Source organism: Penicillium angulare (assembly GCF_028827245.1).
Source record: "Penicillium angulare strain IBT 27051 chromosome Unknown utg000004l_segment0_segment0, whole genome shotgun sequence".
NCBI lineage: Eukaryota > Fungi > Ascomycota > Eurotiomycetes > Eurotiales > Aspergillaceae > Penicillium > Penicillium angulare.
In genome coordinates this window covers 9,059,802-9,074,491 of record NW_026623163.1, presented here as the reverse complement: position 1 = coordinate 9,074,491, position 14,690 = coordinate 9,059,802, and the positions used below count along the sequence as shown (strand labels likewise).

The 14,690-nt window shown below is 48.3% G+C and overlaps 6 protein-coding genes across 6 annotated transcripts; 4 read left to right on the top strand and 2 right to left on the bottom strand.

Annotated features, from left to right (window-relative positions):
- Positions 1–123: 123 nt before the first annotated feature.
- On the top strand, positions 124–2,952 carry N7478_007332 (ankyrin repeat domain-containing protein; the record flags this gene model as incomplete). Its single annotated transcript, XM_056923546.1, has 3 exons — positions 124–890; positions 937–1,488; positions 1,557–2,952. 3 exons carry the CDS (start codon positions 124–126, stop codon positions 2,950–2,952), a joined length of 2,715 nt encoding a protein of 904 aa, XP_056781583.1.
- Positions 2,953–3,512: 560 nt separating this feature from the next.
- N7478_007331 (GMC family oxidoreductase) lies at positions 3,513–5,328 on the top strand (the record flags this gene model as incomplete). Its single annotated transcript, XM_056923545.1, has 3 exons — positions 3,513–3,555; positions 3,607–4,323; positions 4,379–5,328. 3 exons carry the CDS (start codon positions 3,513–3,515, stop codon positions 5,326–5,328), a joined length of 1,710 nt encoding a protein of 569 aa, XP_056781582.1.
- A 381-nt stretch (positions 5,329–5,709) lies between these two features.
- N7478_007330 (uncharacterized protein) lies at positions 5,710–7,012 on the bottom strand (the record flags this gene model as incomplete). The annotated part of the gene is made up of 4 exons (XM_056923544.1): positions 5,710–6,198; positions 6,271–6,545; positions 6,734–6,749; positions 6,959–7,012. 4 exons carry the CDS (start codon positions 7,010–7,012, stop codon positions 5,710–5,712), a joined length of 834 nt encoding a protein of 277 aa, XP_056781581.1.
- A 944-nt stretch (positions 7,013–7,956) lies between these two features.
- On the bottom strand, positions 7,957–13,052 carry N7478_007329 (putative vesicle-mediated transport protein (Imh1); the record flags this gene model as incomplete). The annotated part of the gene is made up of 4 exons (XM_056923543.1): positions 7,957–10,979; positions 11,060–11,570; positions 12,361–12,945; positions 13,017–13,052. 4 exons carry the CDS (start codon positions 13,050–13,052, stop codon positions 7,957–7,959), a joined length of 4,155 nt encoding a protein of 1,384 aa, XP_056781580.1.
- A 666-nt stretch (positions 13,053–13,718) lies between these two features.
- N7478_007328 (mitochondrial carrier) lies at positions 13,719–14,287 on the top strand (the record flags this gene model as incomplete). Its single annotated transcript, XM_056923542.1, has 2 exons — positions 13,719–13,799; positions 13,859–14,287. 2 exons carry the CDS (start codon positions 13,719–13,721, stop codon positions 14,285–14,287), a joined length of 510 nt encoding a protein of 169 aa, XP_056781579.1.
- Positions 14,288–14,289: 2 nt separating this feature from the next.
- Positions 14,290–14,496, top strand: N7478_007327 (uncharacterized protein; the record flags this gene model as incomplete). The annotated part of the gene is made up of 1 exon (XM_056923541.1): positions 14,290–14,496. The coding sequence occupies one exon, from the start codon at positions 14,290–14,292 to the stop codon at positions 14,494–14,496; it is 207 nt and encodes a 68-aa protein (XP_056781578.1).
- Between the last annotated feature and the right edge of the window lie 194 nt (positions 14,497–14,690).

The window sequence follows — 14,690 nt, the reverse complement described above, 5'->3', positions numbered from 1 at the left end:
GCACTAATCTGAATACGGCCGTGGCTTTGCTATAGCCCCTCATGCTCTTGGCATTTTACCTGTGCAACAGCTGGCTACTCGTAAATCAACACCCCGCTTTTCCAAGCCCCCTGAACGTTGAGAATGGATCCTCTATCTATATCGCTTGGTATTGCGGGTGTTTTGCCCTTGATAGCCGGTGCGATCACTACGGCAAAAGAATATATAGACAACGTGAAGTGCGCGAAGGAATCAATCGCAACCTTGGTGATCGAGCTCGAAGCACTCCAATCAAACGTGGAAAATCTACATGATCTCCTAAAGGGCGATTCCATAAGAACCAGCTCTATTCAATTTCAAGAGTCTTCGGTTCTCCGAACTTGCTCTGCTGCATGCGAGACAAGGTTGCGATCGCTTTGCAAGAAGCTGGCTAAAGACGCCAACAGGAAGGGGAGTCGCTTACTATGGCCTTTTACCGAGAAAGAGTACCAAAAGCTAATCCAGGAAATACGTAATTTCACTAACTGGATGGGATTCGCTTTGTCGATTGAGGGTTGTCGGCTTCTTTCTCGCACATCAGACGATGTTTTAGAATTGATGGGACAGCAGCTAGAACAATTCAGAACCATCCAGACAGTTGAAGCACATACCGCTCAAATCCTTGATTTTGTCGAAGAGCAACGACACACAAACAAAGTCAATATCGAGAAAGAAGCCAAAATAAGTATTTTCAACTGGATCTCGAATGGAAAACACGATCAGAAACACCAGCTTGTGCAGAGCTCAAGAGTTCAGAACACCGGAAAGTGGATCTTGCAGAAAGACGAGTTCATTCAGTGGCGAAACAATAGTTCTGCATCAAATGTTCTTGTGTGTTATGGCATTCAAGGATCTGGCAAAACAAACCTTGCGTATGACACCCCACACCCGTTTTAAAAGACTGAGCTGATTTTGCAGATCCATTATCATCGACGAACTCCTGGACTCTAGCTCAAGTGAGAACTCACCTGTTGCTTACTTCTACTTCGACCACCAAGATCAATCATCTCAAAGTACACCATTGGTTCTACGCTGTATTTTGAGACAACTTCTACAAAGTCTACCCACCATACCCAGTGCCGTGCTCGAGCTTTATGAGAAGGGTGGCCGGAATGGTCAAATACCTGTTCACGATTCTGAAAGACTCCTAACTGACCTTGCTTCTAATTTGGATTGTGTATATCTGGTATTCGACGGACTCGACGAGTCAGAGCATCGAACAACCTGCCTTCAAAGCATTCAAAACCTGATACGCAGTCCTAAAGTACGATTTTTAGTTACATGTCGACCTCATATTCTAGATATCGCAAATATTTTCCAACAACACCCGAAGCTCGAAATCGAAGCCCATGAGGACGATTTGCAAATGTGCTTGCGGCAAGAACTTAACGCAGCAAGAATATATGACATCGCAGATCATGAATTTGTGAGCAGACTGATATGGAAACTGACGCAGAATGCAGAGGGAATGTATGCCATATTGATGATCCACTAGCTTGAAAGTAAAAGCCCTGACATGAGTATCATTTCCATATTAGGTTTCTTCTTCCAATTCTACAACTCCGTACAATTCTCAAAGAACCTACTATCGGCGAGATGGAGGACAGAATAGCAGACATGTCCTACAGTCTCAGTGACGCCTTTTCGGATACTATTTCTCGTATCCAGCGACTTCCCGAGAGCCGTAGTCGACTCGGAATGGGTGCTCTTATGTGGCTTTCTCACACACCCCGGGCAATGACCGTACTGGAACTGAGCGATGCCTTGGCTGCTCGCAGCGTGGGAAATACTGTTAATGTGAGATACCGGCCATACGTCAAGACGATCCTCGAATGCTGCCAGGGCCTTGCGACCGTAGATGTGGAGGGTTACGTGCGGCTTGCCCACTACGCAATTCAGGAATATTTGAGAGAGAATGCGACAGATCTCTTCCCGAAAGCCAAAGCCACGATTGCGGTGACATGTCTACGATATCTTGTGCTTGAAGACTTCCATGGTGGGCCTTGGTGGGATGATAGTGAAATTGAGGATAAAATGGAAATGTATCCTTTTCTCACCTGGGCCACTGTGTATTGGGGCCAGTTTACGCGAGTAACCGAAACCGATGCTGAAGTTTGGTCTGCATTGTTAGTATTTTTCTCGTGTCCCGTCGCTACAGCAATCTCGAACCAAGTGCGACAATATTCGCAAGGTAAGAGATTTGAATACTACGATTCCGAGGAATGCAAAAGCTTTTCAGCGCTCCATCATGCTTCCCGGCACGGTCTCAAACGGGCAGTTTGTGAGCTCCTCGACAGCGGCACATACGATGTTAACGAACTCACGGAAATGGGTAGCACACCAGTTATCCACGCTGCCGCGGCTGGACATGTCCAAACAACCCGAACTCTGCTGGATCATGGCGCTAATCCGCGATTACGCAATTGGTACGGAGACGCGTTACACTGCGCCATTCAGTCGGATAAAACAGAGACAGTTCGAGAGTTGATTCGCTGGGGAGTGGATCCTAACACTATTCAAAACGATAAACAAACTTATCTCGGTTGCGCAGTAGATGGAGATTGCGCCGGCGCCTTTGCAGTGCTTGTCGAACTTGGTGCAGACATTAAGTTACAAAGCGCGATAGGACATGATAGTCACATATTCTTTACCGCGGCACTCTGGGGCTGCGGCAAGATCGTCGTACTGATGCTGGAACGAGGATGGGCCGATATTGAGATGAGAAACCCCCGAGGACAAACAGCACTGCATTTTGCTGTGTTGTCTGAAGATCCCACGACGGTTAGGATGATTATGAAAGCTGGTGCGAATATTGATGAGATGGATAACGCTGGTCATACAGCTCTGGACTACGCGGAAGTTGCGAAAAACAAGACAATACTGAGACTGTTACTAGCCTCAAAGCCATGGGGCACATGCCTTCAAGTTCCATAATTAAATTAGTAGCAAGAAGAAATCAACTTACAATTGATTTATGGTTCTCTGCGTAACTCCATAGTGGAGTTCGTTGTCAATGGACATTGGACAATAAGGGCGCAATGGCCTCACCCTAATTATAGTATAAACAAAACTCAATTTAAAGGAAATAACCCAATATTTTGCTGGACAGGGTAAGCGATCGGAGTTTTTTCGAGTATTTATAACTTTGATTAGACCACCCACAATAAGGGAATGCTAGGACGAAGACAGTAGCGAGGTGTAGCGCCTGGCCAGTACTTATCCATGGTTCACGGTTGGACAAAATCCAACCAAAGTCCACTTCAATGATGCATGATGCCTGCATGATGCCTGCATGGTGAGACATCGGTAATAAAGATTAAGCTGCAGCTTTTCATCCCATCGCTTAGTCTGCTCGGCTAATTACACCTGCAATGAATGCAAGTTGATGCGGGGCTGGATCATAATATAAAGCTGTGGGTCTACCGCACCAAGGCCCATAGTACACCTAGGATCCCTTCATTTGATCCTCATCTCCAAGAAACTCCATCGCCAGAATGGGATACGAACAAGACACGTATGATTTCATTATTGTAGGAGGTAAGTATATATTCAAATCTTCATGAATAAGTACTGAGTATACTTGTATAGCCGGTCCAGCAGGCTGCGCTCTCGCGGCCTCCCTCAGCAAAACCACGGCCAGACCACGGGTTCTTCTCCTGGAAGCCGGCGGAAAGAATGAAGATGAAACACTAAGAGTCGACGGAAAACGCTGGACAACCTTCTCAGAACCTTCATTGAATTGGGGCTACAAAACCACTCCACAGGAAGGCTGTAACGGGCGAGTCCTGGACTACTCACGCGGGAAAGGAATAGGCGGAGGCTCAGCCATTAATTTTGGGGTATATACTGTCGGCGCAAGAGATGACTACGATACATGGGCGGAGATAGTTGAGGACGAGGGAACGTTCGGATGGGATGCTATGCAGCGACGTTTCAAGAATCTTGAGACTTTTGATGGGAGAGTTGACCTTGAAGAAAATCGAAAGTATGCGCAACCTAATCCAGCTGATCATGGAAATAACGGAGGTTTACAGACTGGGTATGCGAAAAAGTGGGAAAGTGATGTACCTCTCATTCTTAATTCCCTATGGGAGTCTGGATTTGCGCAGAATTTAGATCATAACTCTGGCAATCCCCTTGGAATGGGCCTGATGATCAACTCTGCGAGTAAAGGACGCAGAACTACAGCAGCAGATCTATTGGTCAATATTCCAGACAACCTGGTTACTGTGACAGATACGCCAGTTCAACGAGTACTCATACAGGACAAGAAGGCCATCGGAGTTGAGACCAAAGGGAGCAAGTGTAAGCCACGAACCATTTGATCATATATAAAACCAGCCAACTAACAACATTCTAGACTTCGCTAGCAAAGATGTCATTCTGTCCGCTGGCTCCCTGGACACACCAAAGATCCTCATGCACTCCGGGATCGGCCCAGCAGCAGAACTCAACAAGTTCAACATCCCAGTAATCCAAGACCTACCCGCAGTAGGCCAAGGACTCAAAGACCATCTTTTCGCACCTATAATGTTAATGCGCAGCCCCGAGAGCAACGACAGAAACGCATTTTACGGCTCTGAAGACGCAATGGATGCAGCGCTGACACAATGGAACAAAGACAATACGGGATCATGGACTCAATATGGGTGCCAAGTGAGCTGCGGTTGGTTCAAATCCGACAAAGTCACATCATGCCAGGAATTCAAAGACCTCGAAGCGCCAGTCCAGGAATTTATGAACAGAGAAACAATTCCACAGTATGAAGTTATTGCCGGGTTCCCCGTACACCTTGTCTTCCCTGGGACCTTCCAGGACTACAGCTATGTCTGTCTGGTGGCCTTCTTGATGAACGGGCAATCATCCGGCGAAGTACGCCTGCAGTCATCTAATCCAGACGACCCTCTTATGTTTGATCCGAAGTTCTTAGTCCACCCATTCGACCAGCGCGCAGTTGTGGAGATTTACAAGCATCTACTCGAAGCAACCCGTCATCCCAGTTTTGCAAAGGACACAGTTGCCCCGGCACTTGCACCGGAATCCGACTCTGATGAAGACATTCTGGAGTTCTGGAGGAGTAACGCATCGACTAGTTGGCATATGACTGGAACAGCGAAGATGGGGAAAGAAGGAGATGCCGATGCAGCAGTTGATAAGCGGTTCCGGGTGATTGGAGTTGAAAATCTGAGAGTTGCGGATATGAGTGTTGTCCCTGTTCTGACAAATAATCACACGCAGGCAACGGCGTATGTGACAGGGGCTACTTGCGCAGATGTTTTGATTCGAGAGTATGGCTTGGATCGACCGTAATGTACCAATTGATGTTCAAACTCCTAGCTTGGGAATCGGATCGAGTTTTGTCCAGATAGCGCAAATCAATGTTATTCACTGTGAAATTGAGTTTCGTAGCTATTGTGACATAAAGCATGAACCCTGAAACACATCCAGGTGCTCAATAACGCCATGCTAACAGTTGGGACAAATAATGAACAGAAGTAACAAAAACGTGACAAACACCACCGAGCTACAGAAATCCACAAAAAAGCCAAGTCGCGTATCGCGCCACACACCGTTACTGGAACCAAGATATGGAGAGAAATGTGATCAAGCAGACGTCAAGAGGGAGCAACAAAATAAGACGGGATATAGGGGGCTGCTTGGACCGGAGAAAGAACGCAGGAATTTGAAAACTTAAGCCATGGGAAGGCCATGTGGATTAGGCTCCTGCTTAGAGACGAGGTCTGGATCCGTGGTGTTCTCGTCACTGCGCGAGCGCTTGTTCTGCTGGAAAGCGTTGCCCATGAAGTTGGTCTCATCGGGGTGCTTTCGCATTCCTAGTCCGGCGACGGCGATGCGGTTCAAAGAGTTCATGTCATCGTTGACACTGCTAGAGTGTTGGGACTGCGGGCCACCGGGTTGGGGTACGGAACCAGGGCCACCGGCGGAAAGACCAGCAAGGGCCAGGTCATGACGAGGCTGCTGGGTCAAATCAATGTTTGGTGGCAGGTCTGGTACTTCAACCTGGGCCTCCATCAGACGAGTCTGCAGGTTGATAACGTGGTCTCGTAGAGCATAGTTCTCATTAATGAGTTTAGAGATGGTGTCCTTATAACTATCGATGTTTTTGTTCTCATCTTCAAGTTTACGGATGTATGTCTCCTTACGTTGGCGGAAGGCACGCTAGTTTGATACAGTTAGCTTGAGTAACGACTTAGGCGCGATTGGACAAATGCCGAATGTCTGGTTACTTACCTGAGCAGCACGGTTCTGCGCAGCACGCTTAGATGTTGAGAGTTCACGCTTTCCGTATGATTTGGGGCTGTCATCTTCTGGCGAACCTTGAGGAGGCTGACTAGGGGTCTGTGGGGGAGCAGCGTTCATCATGGCGCCAGAGATAGCAGGGTCGATGTTAGTTTGGTCGCGCGGGCTGGCAGTGTTTGGTGCCATATGCTGCTGAGGGCCCGGGCCACCCTGATGGCGAGCATTCTGCAGCTGGTGCTGAGCGGCCAGAAGTTGGTCATGAAGGACTACAAGCTATAAGTCAGCCATTATACTAAGCCGATCATTTTTGAAGCTCTGTGCGCGTTTTCGCCACAAGCCAAAAAAGTGATGCAATAGATCAAGTAGTGAATTCAATATCGTCATCCAGCCCTCATTCAAGGGCAAAGGAGTATTTTCGAACATCAAATAACTAGCAAAGTTGGTATAGACATACCCTGGTCCGCGTGGTCCTATATCCAGATGGTTAGCGATTTGCGACCAAGATATAGCGAGGACCCGGGTTTGCGCGGAAAGGCCAGAAACGCGGTGCGACGCGTCCTGAGGCCCTTCGCGAGACCATGTCTACACTACCCAATATCATGCATCAAGTATAGCTCCTAACTGTACTTGGCGCGGGAAGACGATCTGATGACAAACGCGTCGAGGTTAAGCTGCTTACCTGAGCAGAAGATTGCATACTGGGATGCGGCGCTGGCGCCAACGCAGGTTGCATTGAAGTGGGAAAAAGGGGGTGTTTGAAGGACCAGAGCTAATCAGCTAATATGCAGCCCTTTGAACGGTTTCTTAACTCTGAAGGATGAAGTCTTTGCTTGTTTTGAATGTAGATGCTGAATGAGGTAAGCAGTTGAAGATGCTGTAAGCAGGAGGTGGGAGCGGTGGAGGGGGACGATCTGAGTCAGGCACGAGAGACACGAGTGCGGTAAGCGAACAATCCGCCATTCTGCCGCTTTCAGCTGGTGTGTTCATAGGAGGTGGCAGAAAAAGAAGGCGGTGGACACGGGGCAACGGGATATATTTATTCCGAAGAGCTCCTATGAATGACGTAATTGAATATGTTGCTGTCGACACCTCAGGCATGAGTCAAGCATCTCTCTTTATTGTCTAATAGTCCAACTTCCATTACCTAGCGATAGATCTGTATTAGGACTTCCTTCATACGCTCTATGATGAAATACTGTCTGGCATTATCTCAATCTACAAGATTGAATCGTAGCCACTTTACCAACAAATTCCTAAATGCCGCACATAGCCACATCTCAAGTGCTGTTACCCAGGTGCTGACACACGCTGACACCCTACACATACTATTCTGTATCTATTTCTGGATCTGACACGATAGGAGCGGTGCAAACTTGAAATAGTCGCGGATTTGGAGTTAGTAACTCTAACTGCTTCAGTAAAAACGCCATAGCACGAGTATAAAAGCCATAGAGAAATATACCTCGTGTTATCTCCACGAGAATGAATAAATACTTTAGCGACAATGGATATTATACACAGGACAAGGGAAAATAAAAGGTGATCACGTCCATATGGGACATATAAAGGGGTTAATTATAGAATCATTTAGACATAATGGCCGACATCCATTTTTGTTCGTCCGTTCTGCAAAAGGTCAGTATACAAGTACATAAGAGAAGAATAAAGGAGCATAACTTACCGATCAAAATGTAGCAGCATCCCCAGGACAGGGATCAACTGTTTCTGATAGTTCTTGTCCTTTTGCTCCAAAAATTGCAGCAGGACATTCTTGAGATACATATAATCAATGGACTGGTTGCTCGCCGTACCAGATACAGATGGCGTTTCACTACGACGACTAGACGCGCTGCGATCTTGTCCAGACGGAGAAGCCATGCCGCGTCGAGAACCAGAGTCAATCGATGATCGTGAAGATTGACGACCAGAATCCAATCCACGAAGGCGAACATCTTCGCCAAGCGTCTTGTGTGATTTCCGCAGCTTCTCCAGTCGGTTGTTTGTCTCCTCCACGGAGCGACGGAGCTCAGCCTTTTCTTTCTCTAGATCACGAACTTGTTTCTCGCTTCCGTCTAGTGCTTCACGTAGCCCGGCCATGGCTTGGCGAACTTCCTCTACTTCCTGGGTAGAGCGTTCGGAAAGAAGCTCTAGCTCCTCACGGCGTCGCCGCCAGTCCTTTTGAGAATGTTCAAGCTCTTCTTTATCTTCTTCTGCGGTGCGCAGTGCCCGTTCGGCTTCGCGGACCTTAGCCTTTAGCTCCTCCATCTCGCGGGCCCGACGACGTCCCTGAGTACTAGCCTCGTCTTCGGCACGGTCGCGCTCCTCGACGGCTGTCTCCATACGTTCCTTGAAGTCGCGAACCTTGGCATCCATGCGACCTTCAATCTCGCTGAGAAGACGACGCATAGTCTCACCCTCACGAGTACGCTCGCTCAGTAGACGATGAGCATCTGATAACTCCTCCTCCAAACTGTCACATCGTTCACGAGCCTCTTTCATTTGCATGGCGACTTCAGCAGTCTGATCGCGCATGTTGTTCATCAGACTCTGAGCACTGGAGTGTTGAGCTGTCTTCAACTGGATCTCCTCGCGTAAGCTTCCGAGTTCCTTGTTCAGTTGGCTCATTTGCTCATCCATCTCTCGGATCTTTGTGCGAGAGGTCCTGAGATTATCTTGGGCCTTAGAGAGATCTCCCGCGGTCTTGTCCTTGGCATTAATAGCATCTTGCTTTCTTGACTCGGCAGAGCGGAGGTCTGATTGGGCAACATTAAGATGCTCCTCTGCCTTGAGACGGCTGTCCGTCTCCTGGCGGATCTTTTTGTTCAAAGTATTGACTTCTGTATCACGTTCCGATATTTTTGTCTTTGAAGTCTTCAACTCTGCACGTAGATCTTCATGCTTGGACTCAAGAGTCCTCAGCTCGTTGTTCTTGCCCGTCAGGGTCTCCTTCAGACTCTTCAATTCTGACGATTCAGCTCGGAGGTTACGCAGCTCTGGTTGGACCTTCTGGAGCGTTTCGCGTAAGTCAGTCAGGTCTTTAAACCGGGTGGCAGCCAGCTGCTTTGCGGCAGAAAGATCTGTTTCCATAGTAGCCGCCTTGATTTTCAGAGCCTCGAATTCCTCCTTGAGGCCCTTTTGTAACTTCTCTGAATCAGCACTGGTTGAAGCATTGCTAGTCCGGAGATCAATCAACTCCTTCTCCAATTTGCCGATAGTTTCTTCAAGGGCAGACTTCTCCGCAGTAAGCACCTTAATCTTATCTTTAGACTCGACGTGCTCTTGTCCCACATTGATCAAGTCATCACGTAAGGATTCTATCTCTTCCTTCAAATCTTCTTCTCCCTTGAGCTTAGCGCTAAGACGGTCGATAGCGTCCTCCTTGTCGGATAGCTGCTTGCTGAGATTCTCGATCTTTTGCTTTAGCTCTTCGAGTTCTGCAGCGGGTACGGTTGGCTCTGCAAGCTCCTCGGCCTGTTCAACCTGCTCAGTTGGCGCATCGCTGGATTTAGCTGGTTCTGCAGCAGCATTGCCTCCCTTCTTCTTCTTCTTGTTCTTCTTCTTATTTCCACCAGCTCCACCGCCGGTAGATGCGGGCGTGACGGCTGGTGTTGAATCCTTCTGGAGAGTAGCAGTCGTGCTAGCCTGAGTGGCTTTCTCGGCGGGAGCCAAGCTCTTGCGAATCTCTTCGAAATCGGCGACCTTTCCTGCAGAGACATTCTCCTTGGCAGTCTTCCAGGCATTGTTGTCCTTCATGTTGCTGTCCATAAAATCGACAACCTTCTGCAGTTTCTCAGAGCTTTCTGAATTCTTGGCAATGTCTGACTTGAGATCAGACACAGTAGATTCAGCGTCCTTGAGCTGGGATTTGAGGCTGTCAACTAGGCCCTGTACGACATTAAGACGTTTCTCACTGGCGTCCTTAACCTTCTTGGCCTCCTCGAGCTGCGATACCAACTCGGAGTTGTCTTCGGTCTTCTTAGCCTTGTCAGCCTCGGTTGCTTGAACTTGAAGTTTCTCGATATCGTCACTCTTTTCCTTGAGTTCTTTCTTCAGCTTCTCAGCTTCGGCGATTGTGCTTTCGAGGGTAGATTCGGCAGTCGCGAGCTTCGCCTTGACGTCTTCAGTGTTGCTGGACTTCGACTTAAGACCCTCGATCTCCTCATCAAGCTTCGTCTTGGTGTCGCGCAACTCCACCAATTCCCGAGTGGCAGATTCCAAGTTTTGTACCATGCCCTCCGTAGATTCGCGGGTGACTGAAACATCCTTCTTGAGCTGTTCGACCTCTGACTTCAGAGTCTCAACCTCCTCTTGCTTTTCCTTCAACTCGCCCTCCAATCGGGGAACCTCGTTATCGAATGAGAAGAATTCCTCGCTGGTTTCCTCCTTGTCATCGGAAGACGTCTTTTCTTTAGAAGGCCTCTTCTCCTCCTTTTCTTTCTTGAGGCCCGTGACTTCATCCAGAGCTTCCTTTGCAGATTTCTCTGCCTCGTCCATTCTCTTTTTGAAGTCATCGCGCTCGGTCGCTACCCGCTTCATCTCCTCCATCACCATATCCGACTTGAGCGAGATCTGATTGAGGTATTCTGTCAGGGCCTTGGGTTCGCCAATCGAGGTAAGAGGGGTATTTTCGCGCAGGGCAGCTTCGAAAGGTTCGATGGACAGGACACGCGAGTGTGCGTTACGGTAAGCTTTGAGAAGTTCTACAGAATTCAAAATGTCAGTTCACCCGGTATTCCCCCAAGTTCAACAGGATGTATTTTCCCAATTCAACGCCACATACCATGGTAACGGGATTCCAGTTTATCCAACCGGCGCAGTTTAGCCCTGACATCAGCAGGCAACTCGGTTGCCGCAGGTTTATTTGACTCCGCATCTGCAGCCGCAGCGGACGAGGCAGGTTCCTTTTCTTTGTCACTTTTATCGGAGTTATCGGTCTTTTCAGTGTTTTCAGTGGTGTCCTCAGAGACATCGGTAGTGGAAGGGGCCGTTTCTGTCTCCTCCGCACGATCGCCCGCTGAACTAGTCACCTCCGAGGCCGGGTCCGGGGTATCTACGCGGGGAGTCCCCGAGCGACTAGAGGCATCATCATCGCCGATGGTGAATTCTGCCTCGAACTCCTTTGGATCTGGGCCTCGAACCGGGGTGCTTGCGTTGCGTTGTCCGCGGGGCCGTTGACCGGGGGATGAGGAGGGTGGTCTTCGAGAGGAATTGGAGCGGGTGATATTGTCTTGGGCGGACTTTTGACGAGCCTGTTCCTCTGCGATTCGCGAGTCAATAGCGTCGCGCAGGCGCTGTAGAAATAGCAGTGTCAGTCTTCTTGGGTTCTTTGTGGTCTTGTGCGCATTGCGCGGCCTCTGCAGCCTTATCCTCTCCCCGGATGAGCCTGAAATGGAGATCCTAGGGAATTACCTGAAACATCACCGCGACAGGTCTCTAGACCAAGACCAGGCAGTGTGGAATGTATTTAGACGTAGGGAAAAAGAAAAACGAAGGGGGCACTGAAGGAAGAGGTAAGAAATGGGTTCAGGTTTCTAATGATAGGACATGTTGGCCAAGCCCGCAAGCTCGGACCACCCAGCGGAGAGACTATAGACATGCGCAGTATAGTGGACAGCTGATAACGCCGTTGACCAAGGCTCAAATATTGACTCAATTATTGAAGAACTCTACATATTTCGTATATATATGAAGTGTGACATACTCATTGCATATTTGAACTTCAATTGTTCCGAGTTGTGATATGCAAGTTCCTACCAATCATACAATTTCTTGGGGTTCTGCACCATCAACATCCTCCACTCATCATCCGATAACCACGAGCGCAAGCTCTCCAGCCAAGCCATATCATCAACTTCCAGATATGGAGTTTCAGTCAACGCCTCCTCCCGTGCGGACCTTCATCAAGGGTGTATGTGGCCTGAAAAAGCGTCAGAATCCTCGCTGCAATTCAACAAACACCAATACATACCAATCACTCCCCCACACAAGCTGATGTGGATTCGCATCGAAAAGTGCCCGAACAAGAGGTTTCAGGTCCTCAAAGTGCGGTGCCCGAAGACGAATCCTGTAAGGCGCACTGACCTTCACGAAAAGATGACCTGCCTGGACTAGATCCAGAATATCTTCAAATCCCTGTTGTCGATTGATGTTGCCCTCGCATTCAAAAGGCAGCATACTTGCCCCCTTTAGCAAGGCAAAATGATCCGTCACAAGTCGAATTCCTCTCGGTACAATCTCTCCCACAATAACAGGCTTTAATGCCCCCCAAAACTCCGGATGAGTATGCGTAAACGCCATATTCCAGTGTGTAACATTGCCGTCCAGCGCCCGCGCATGGGCCGTCAAGACAACTTTCTGATGCTCAACATCATGCATTGCGTTGTACTTATAAATGTTGACTCTGATACCGCGGACCCCGTTGGCGTGCATTTCTGCAAGCTCGTCTGGCGTCACTATCTCTGGGTCAATTACTGCGATTCCCTTCGTTACGGTTCGTCCAAGATCCGCTGTGAATGTGGTTAGGCAGCTACTGTCTGCGCCATATGAGAGACCATGAGTCAATACCGAGTGTGTGATCCCAGTCTTTAGCTTGAATTCGTTGTATTTTTTTGATTGATGCAGGAGGTGGAGTGAGGTGACGGTTTGAATCGTAGGGAAATCGAACAGCTGTAGATCGATAGTATGTGAGATAAAACGAAGCCGATATCAATGTCTAGGGATGTCTTTTTAGACCTTACGTTCACAGATGTGGTGGTGGACGTCCCATCCGCCATCTGGAAAAAGGGGGGTAGACATTCTTGCTAGGAGGACTGAGATTGAATGATAGAGAGTCTGCTTGGGAGAAATGAGCTGCGTAGATTTACGTGCTTCGCTGAACAAACAAGAAGGTATCATTTACTTCATGACAAGAGACAGATATAGAGAATCAATTGGGTAAAGCCCAGTTCGGATATTCCAAGCCAACAAGTCAGACACCCGACCAGACATTCCACATTATTTCCAAGGGACAAATGCTAATGGAAACTTGATTAGCGTCCACTCCCAAAAGATTTTGATGCTCTATAGTACGAGGGTGACTCCGGGGTTTGAAAAGTGGAGACGTGATGCTTTGGAGAGCTCCGAGTGGGTCTGGACTCTGGAGTGCTCCGAAAGGAAGCTGCCCCCTCGAGAAACGAGACTCCTTCAACCACGAAAGGATTTTCGCGCAAAGTTCCGGACAATAGGGATAGTGTCGTACGATACTCTTTCGTGTATATCGACTTGAAATTTGAAGTTGCGATGTCGGAAAGATCCATAGAGGCCGATTCCTCTATCCCGCCATCGGCACCCGCGCCTTAGAGGAGCATCTTAGCTCATCTCTAATACGGCCATGATGGCAGGTAAACTAAACTAAACATCCGCATGTTTTACTTGGTATTAGCGATATATTTTCATCAATCATGTCTCCTCGAAAGCAAGTTTCATCATGGCAGTCTATATTAGCAGGAGCCGCTGCTGGCGGCTTTGAGAGCTTGATCACCGTATGGAGCCCATTCTACCAAACAAGAGAGAGATAAACTAACATTTAGCCAATTTACAGTACTCAACCGAGTATCTTAAGACATACCAACAGCTCTCGAGGGCCGGTAGCATCAATCGACAATCACTCATCCAACTCCTGGCTTCTACAACTCACCAGCAAGAAATCGGTACTCTTTACACCGGCGCTGGAGCTTTCTGTGTCTCAAATGCGTCAAAATCTTCCATTTGTTTCTTTCCATTCGACACGGTGCGGCAATTTATGCTAATTGACCAAACGGGTAAAGTCGCAACATTAGGGAATATGTGTGCGGGTCTGATGGCAGGAGTGGCAGAGGCCGTGGTGGTAGTGACTCCCGATGAAACGATCAAGACAAAAAGGATTGACGATCGGGCTGGACCCAAGCTATATAGATCCACTATATATGGGATTGTCTCCATATTCCGCAAGGAAGGCTTACCGGGACTATATCGGGGTGTGACCCTGTGACCATGAAGCAGTCCGCAAATGCGATGGTGCGGTTTACAAGCTATAACATATTCCTGGGGCGAATGGAAGCGATGTCCATCCCGAAGTCAGTATCTGCTATATTCTCCGGTGCTTTGGCAAGTGTTGTAACGGTGTACGCGACAATGCCTTTCGATTCGGTCAAGACGCGACTCCAGGCCATTGATGGAAACCAGCGCTATCGAGGTTAGCTGGATTGTGTCCACTCGGTGATTAAACACGAGGGTGTTTCTGCTTTATGGCGAGGCACCACACCGCGCTTCATTAGATTGAGTGTTCGTACCTCTCGTTCTTGCTGTTGGTTTTGTTATGAGACTAATATTTCGATCCTAGGTTTCGGGCGCTCTCAGCTTTTCGATCTATGAGACTGTTATACAATGGACTA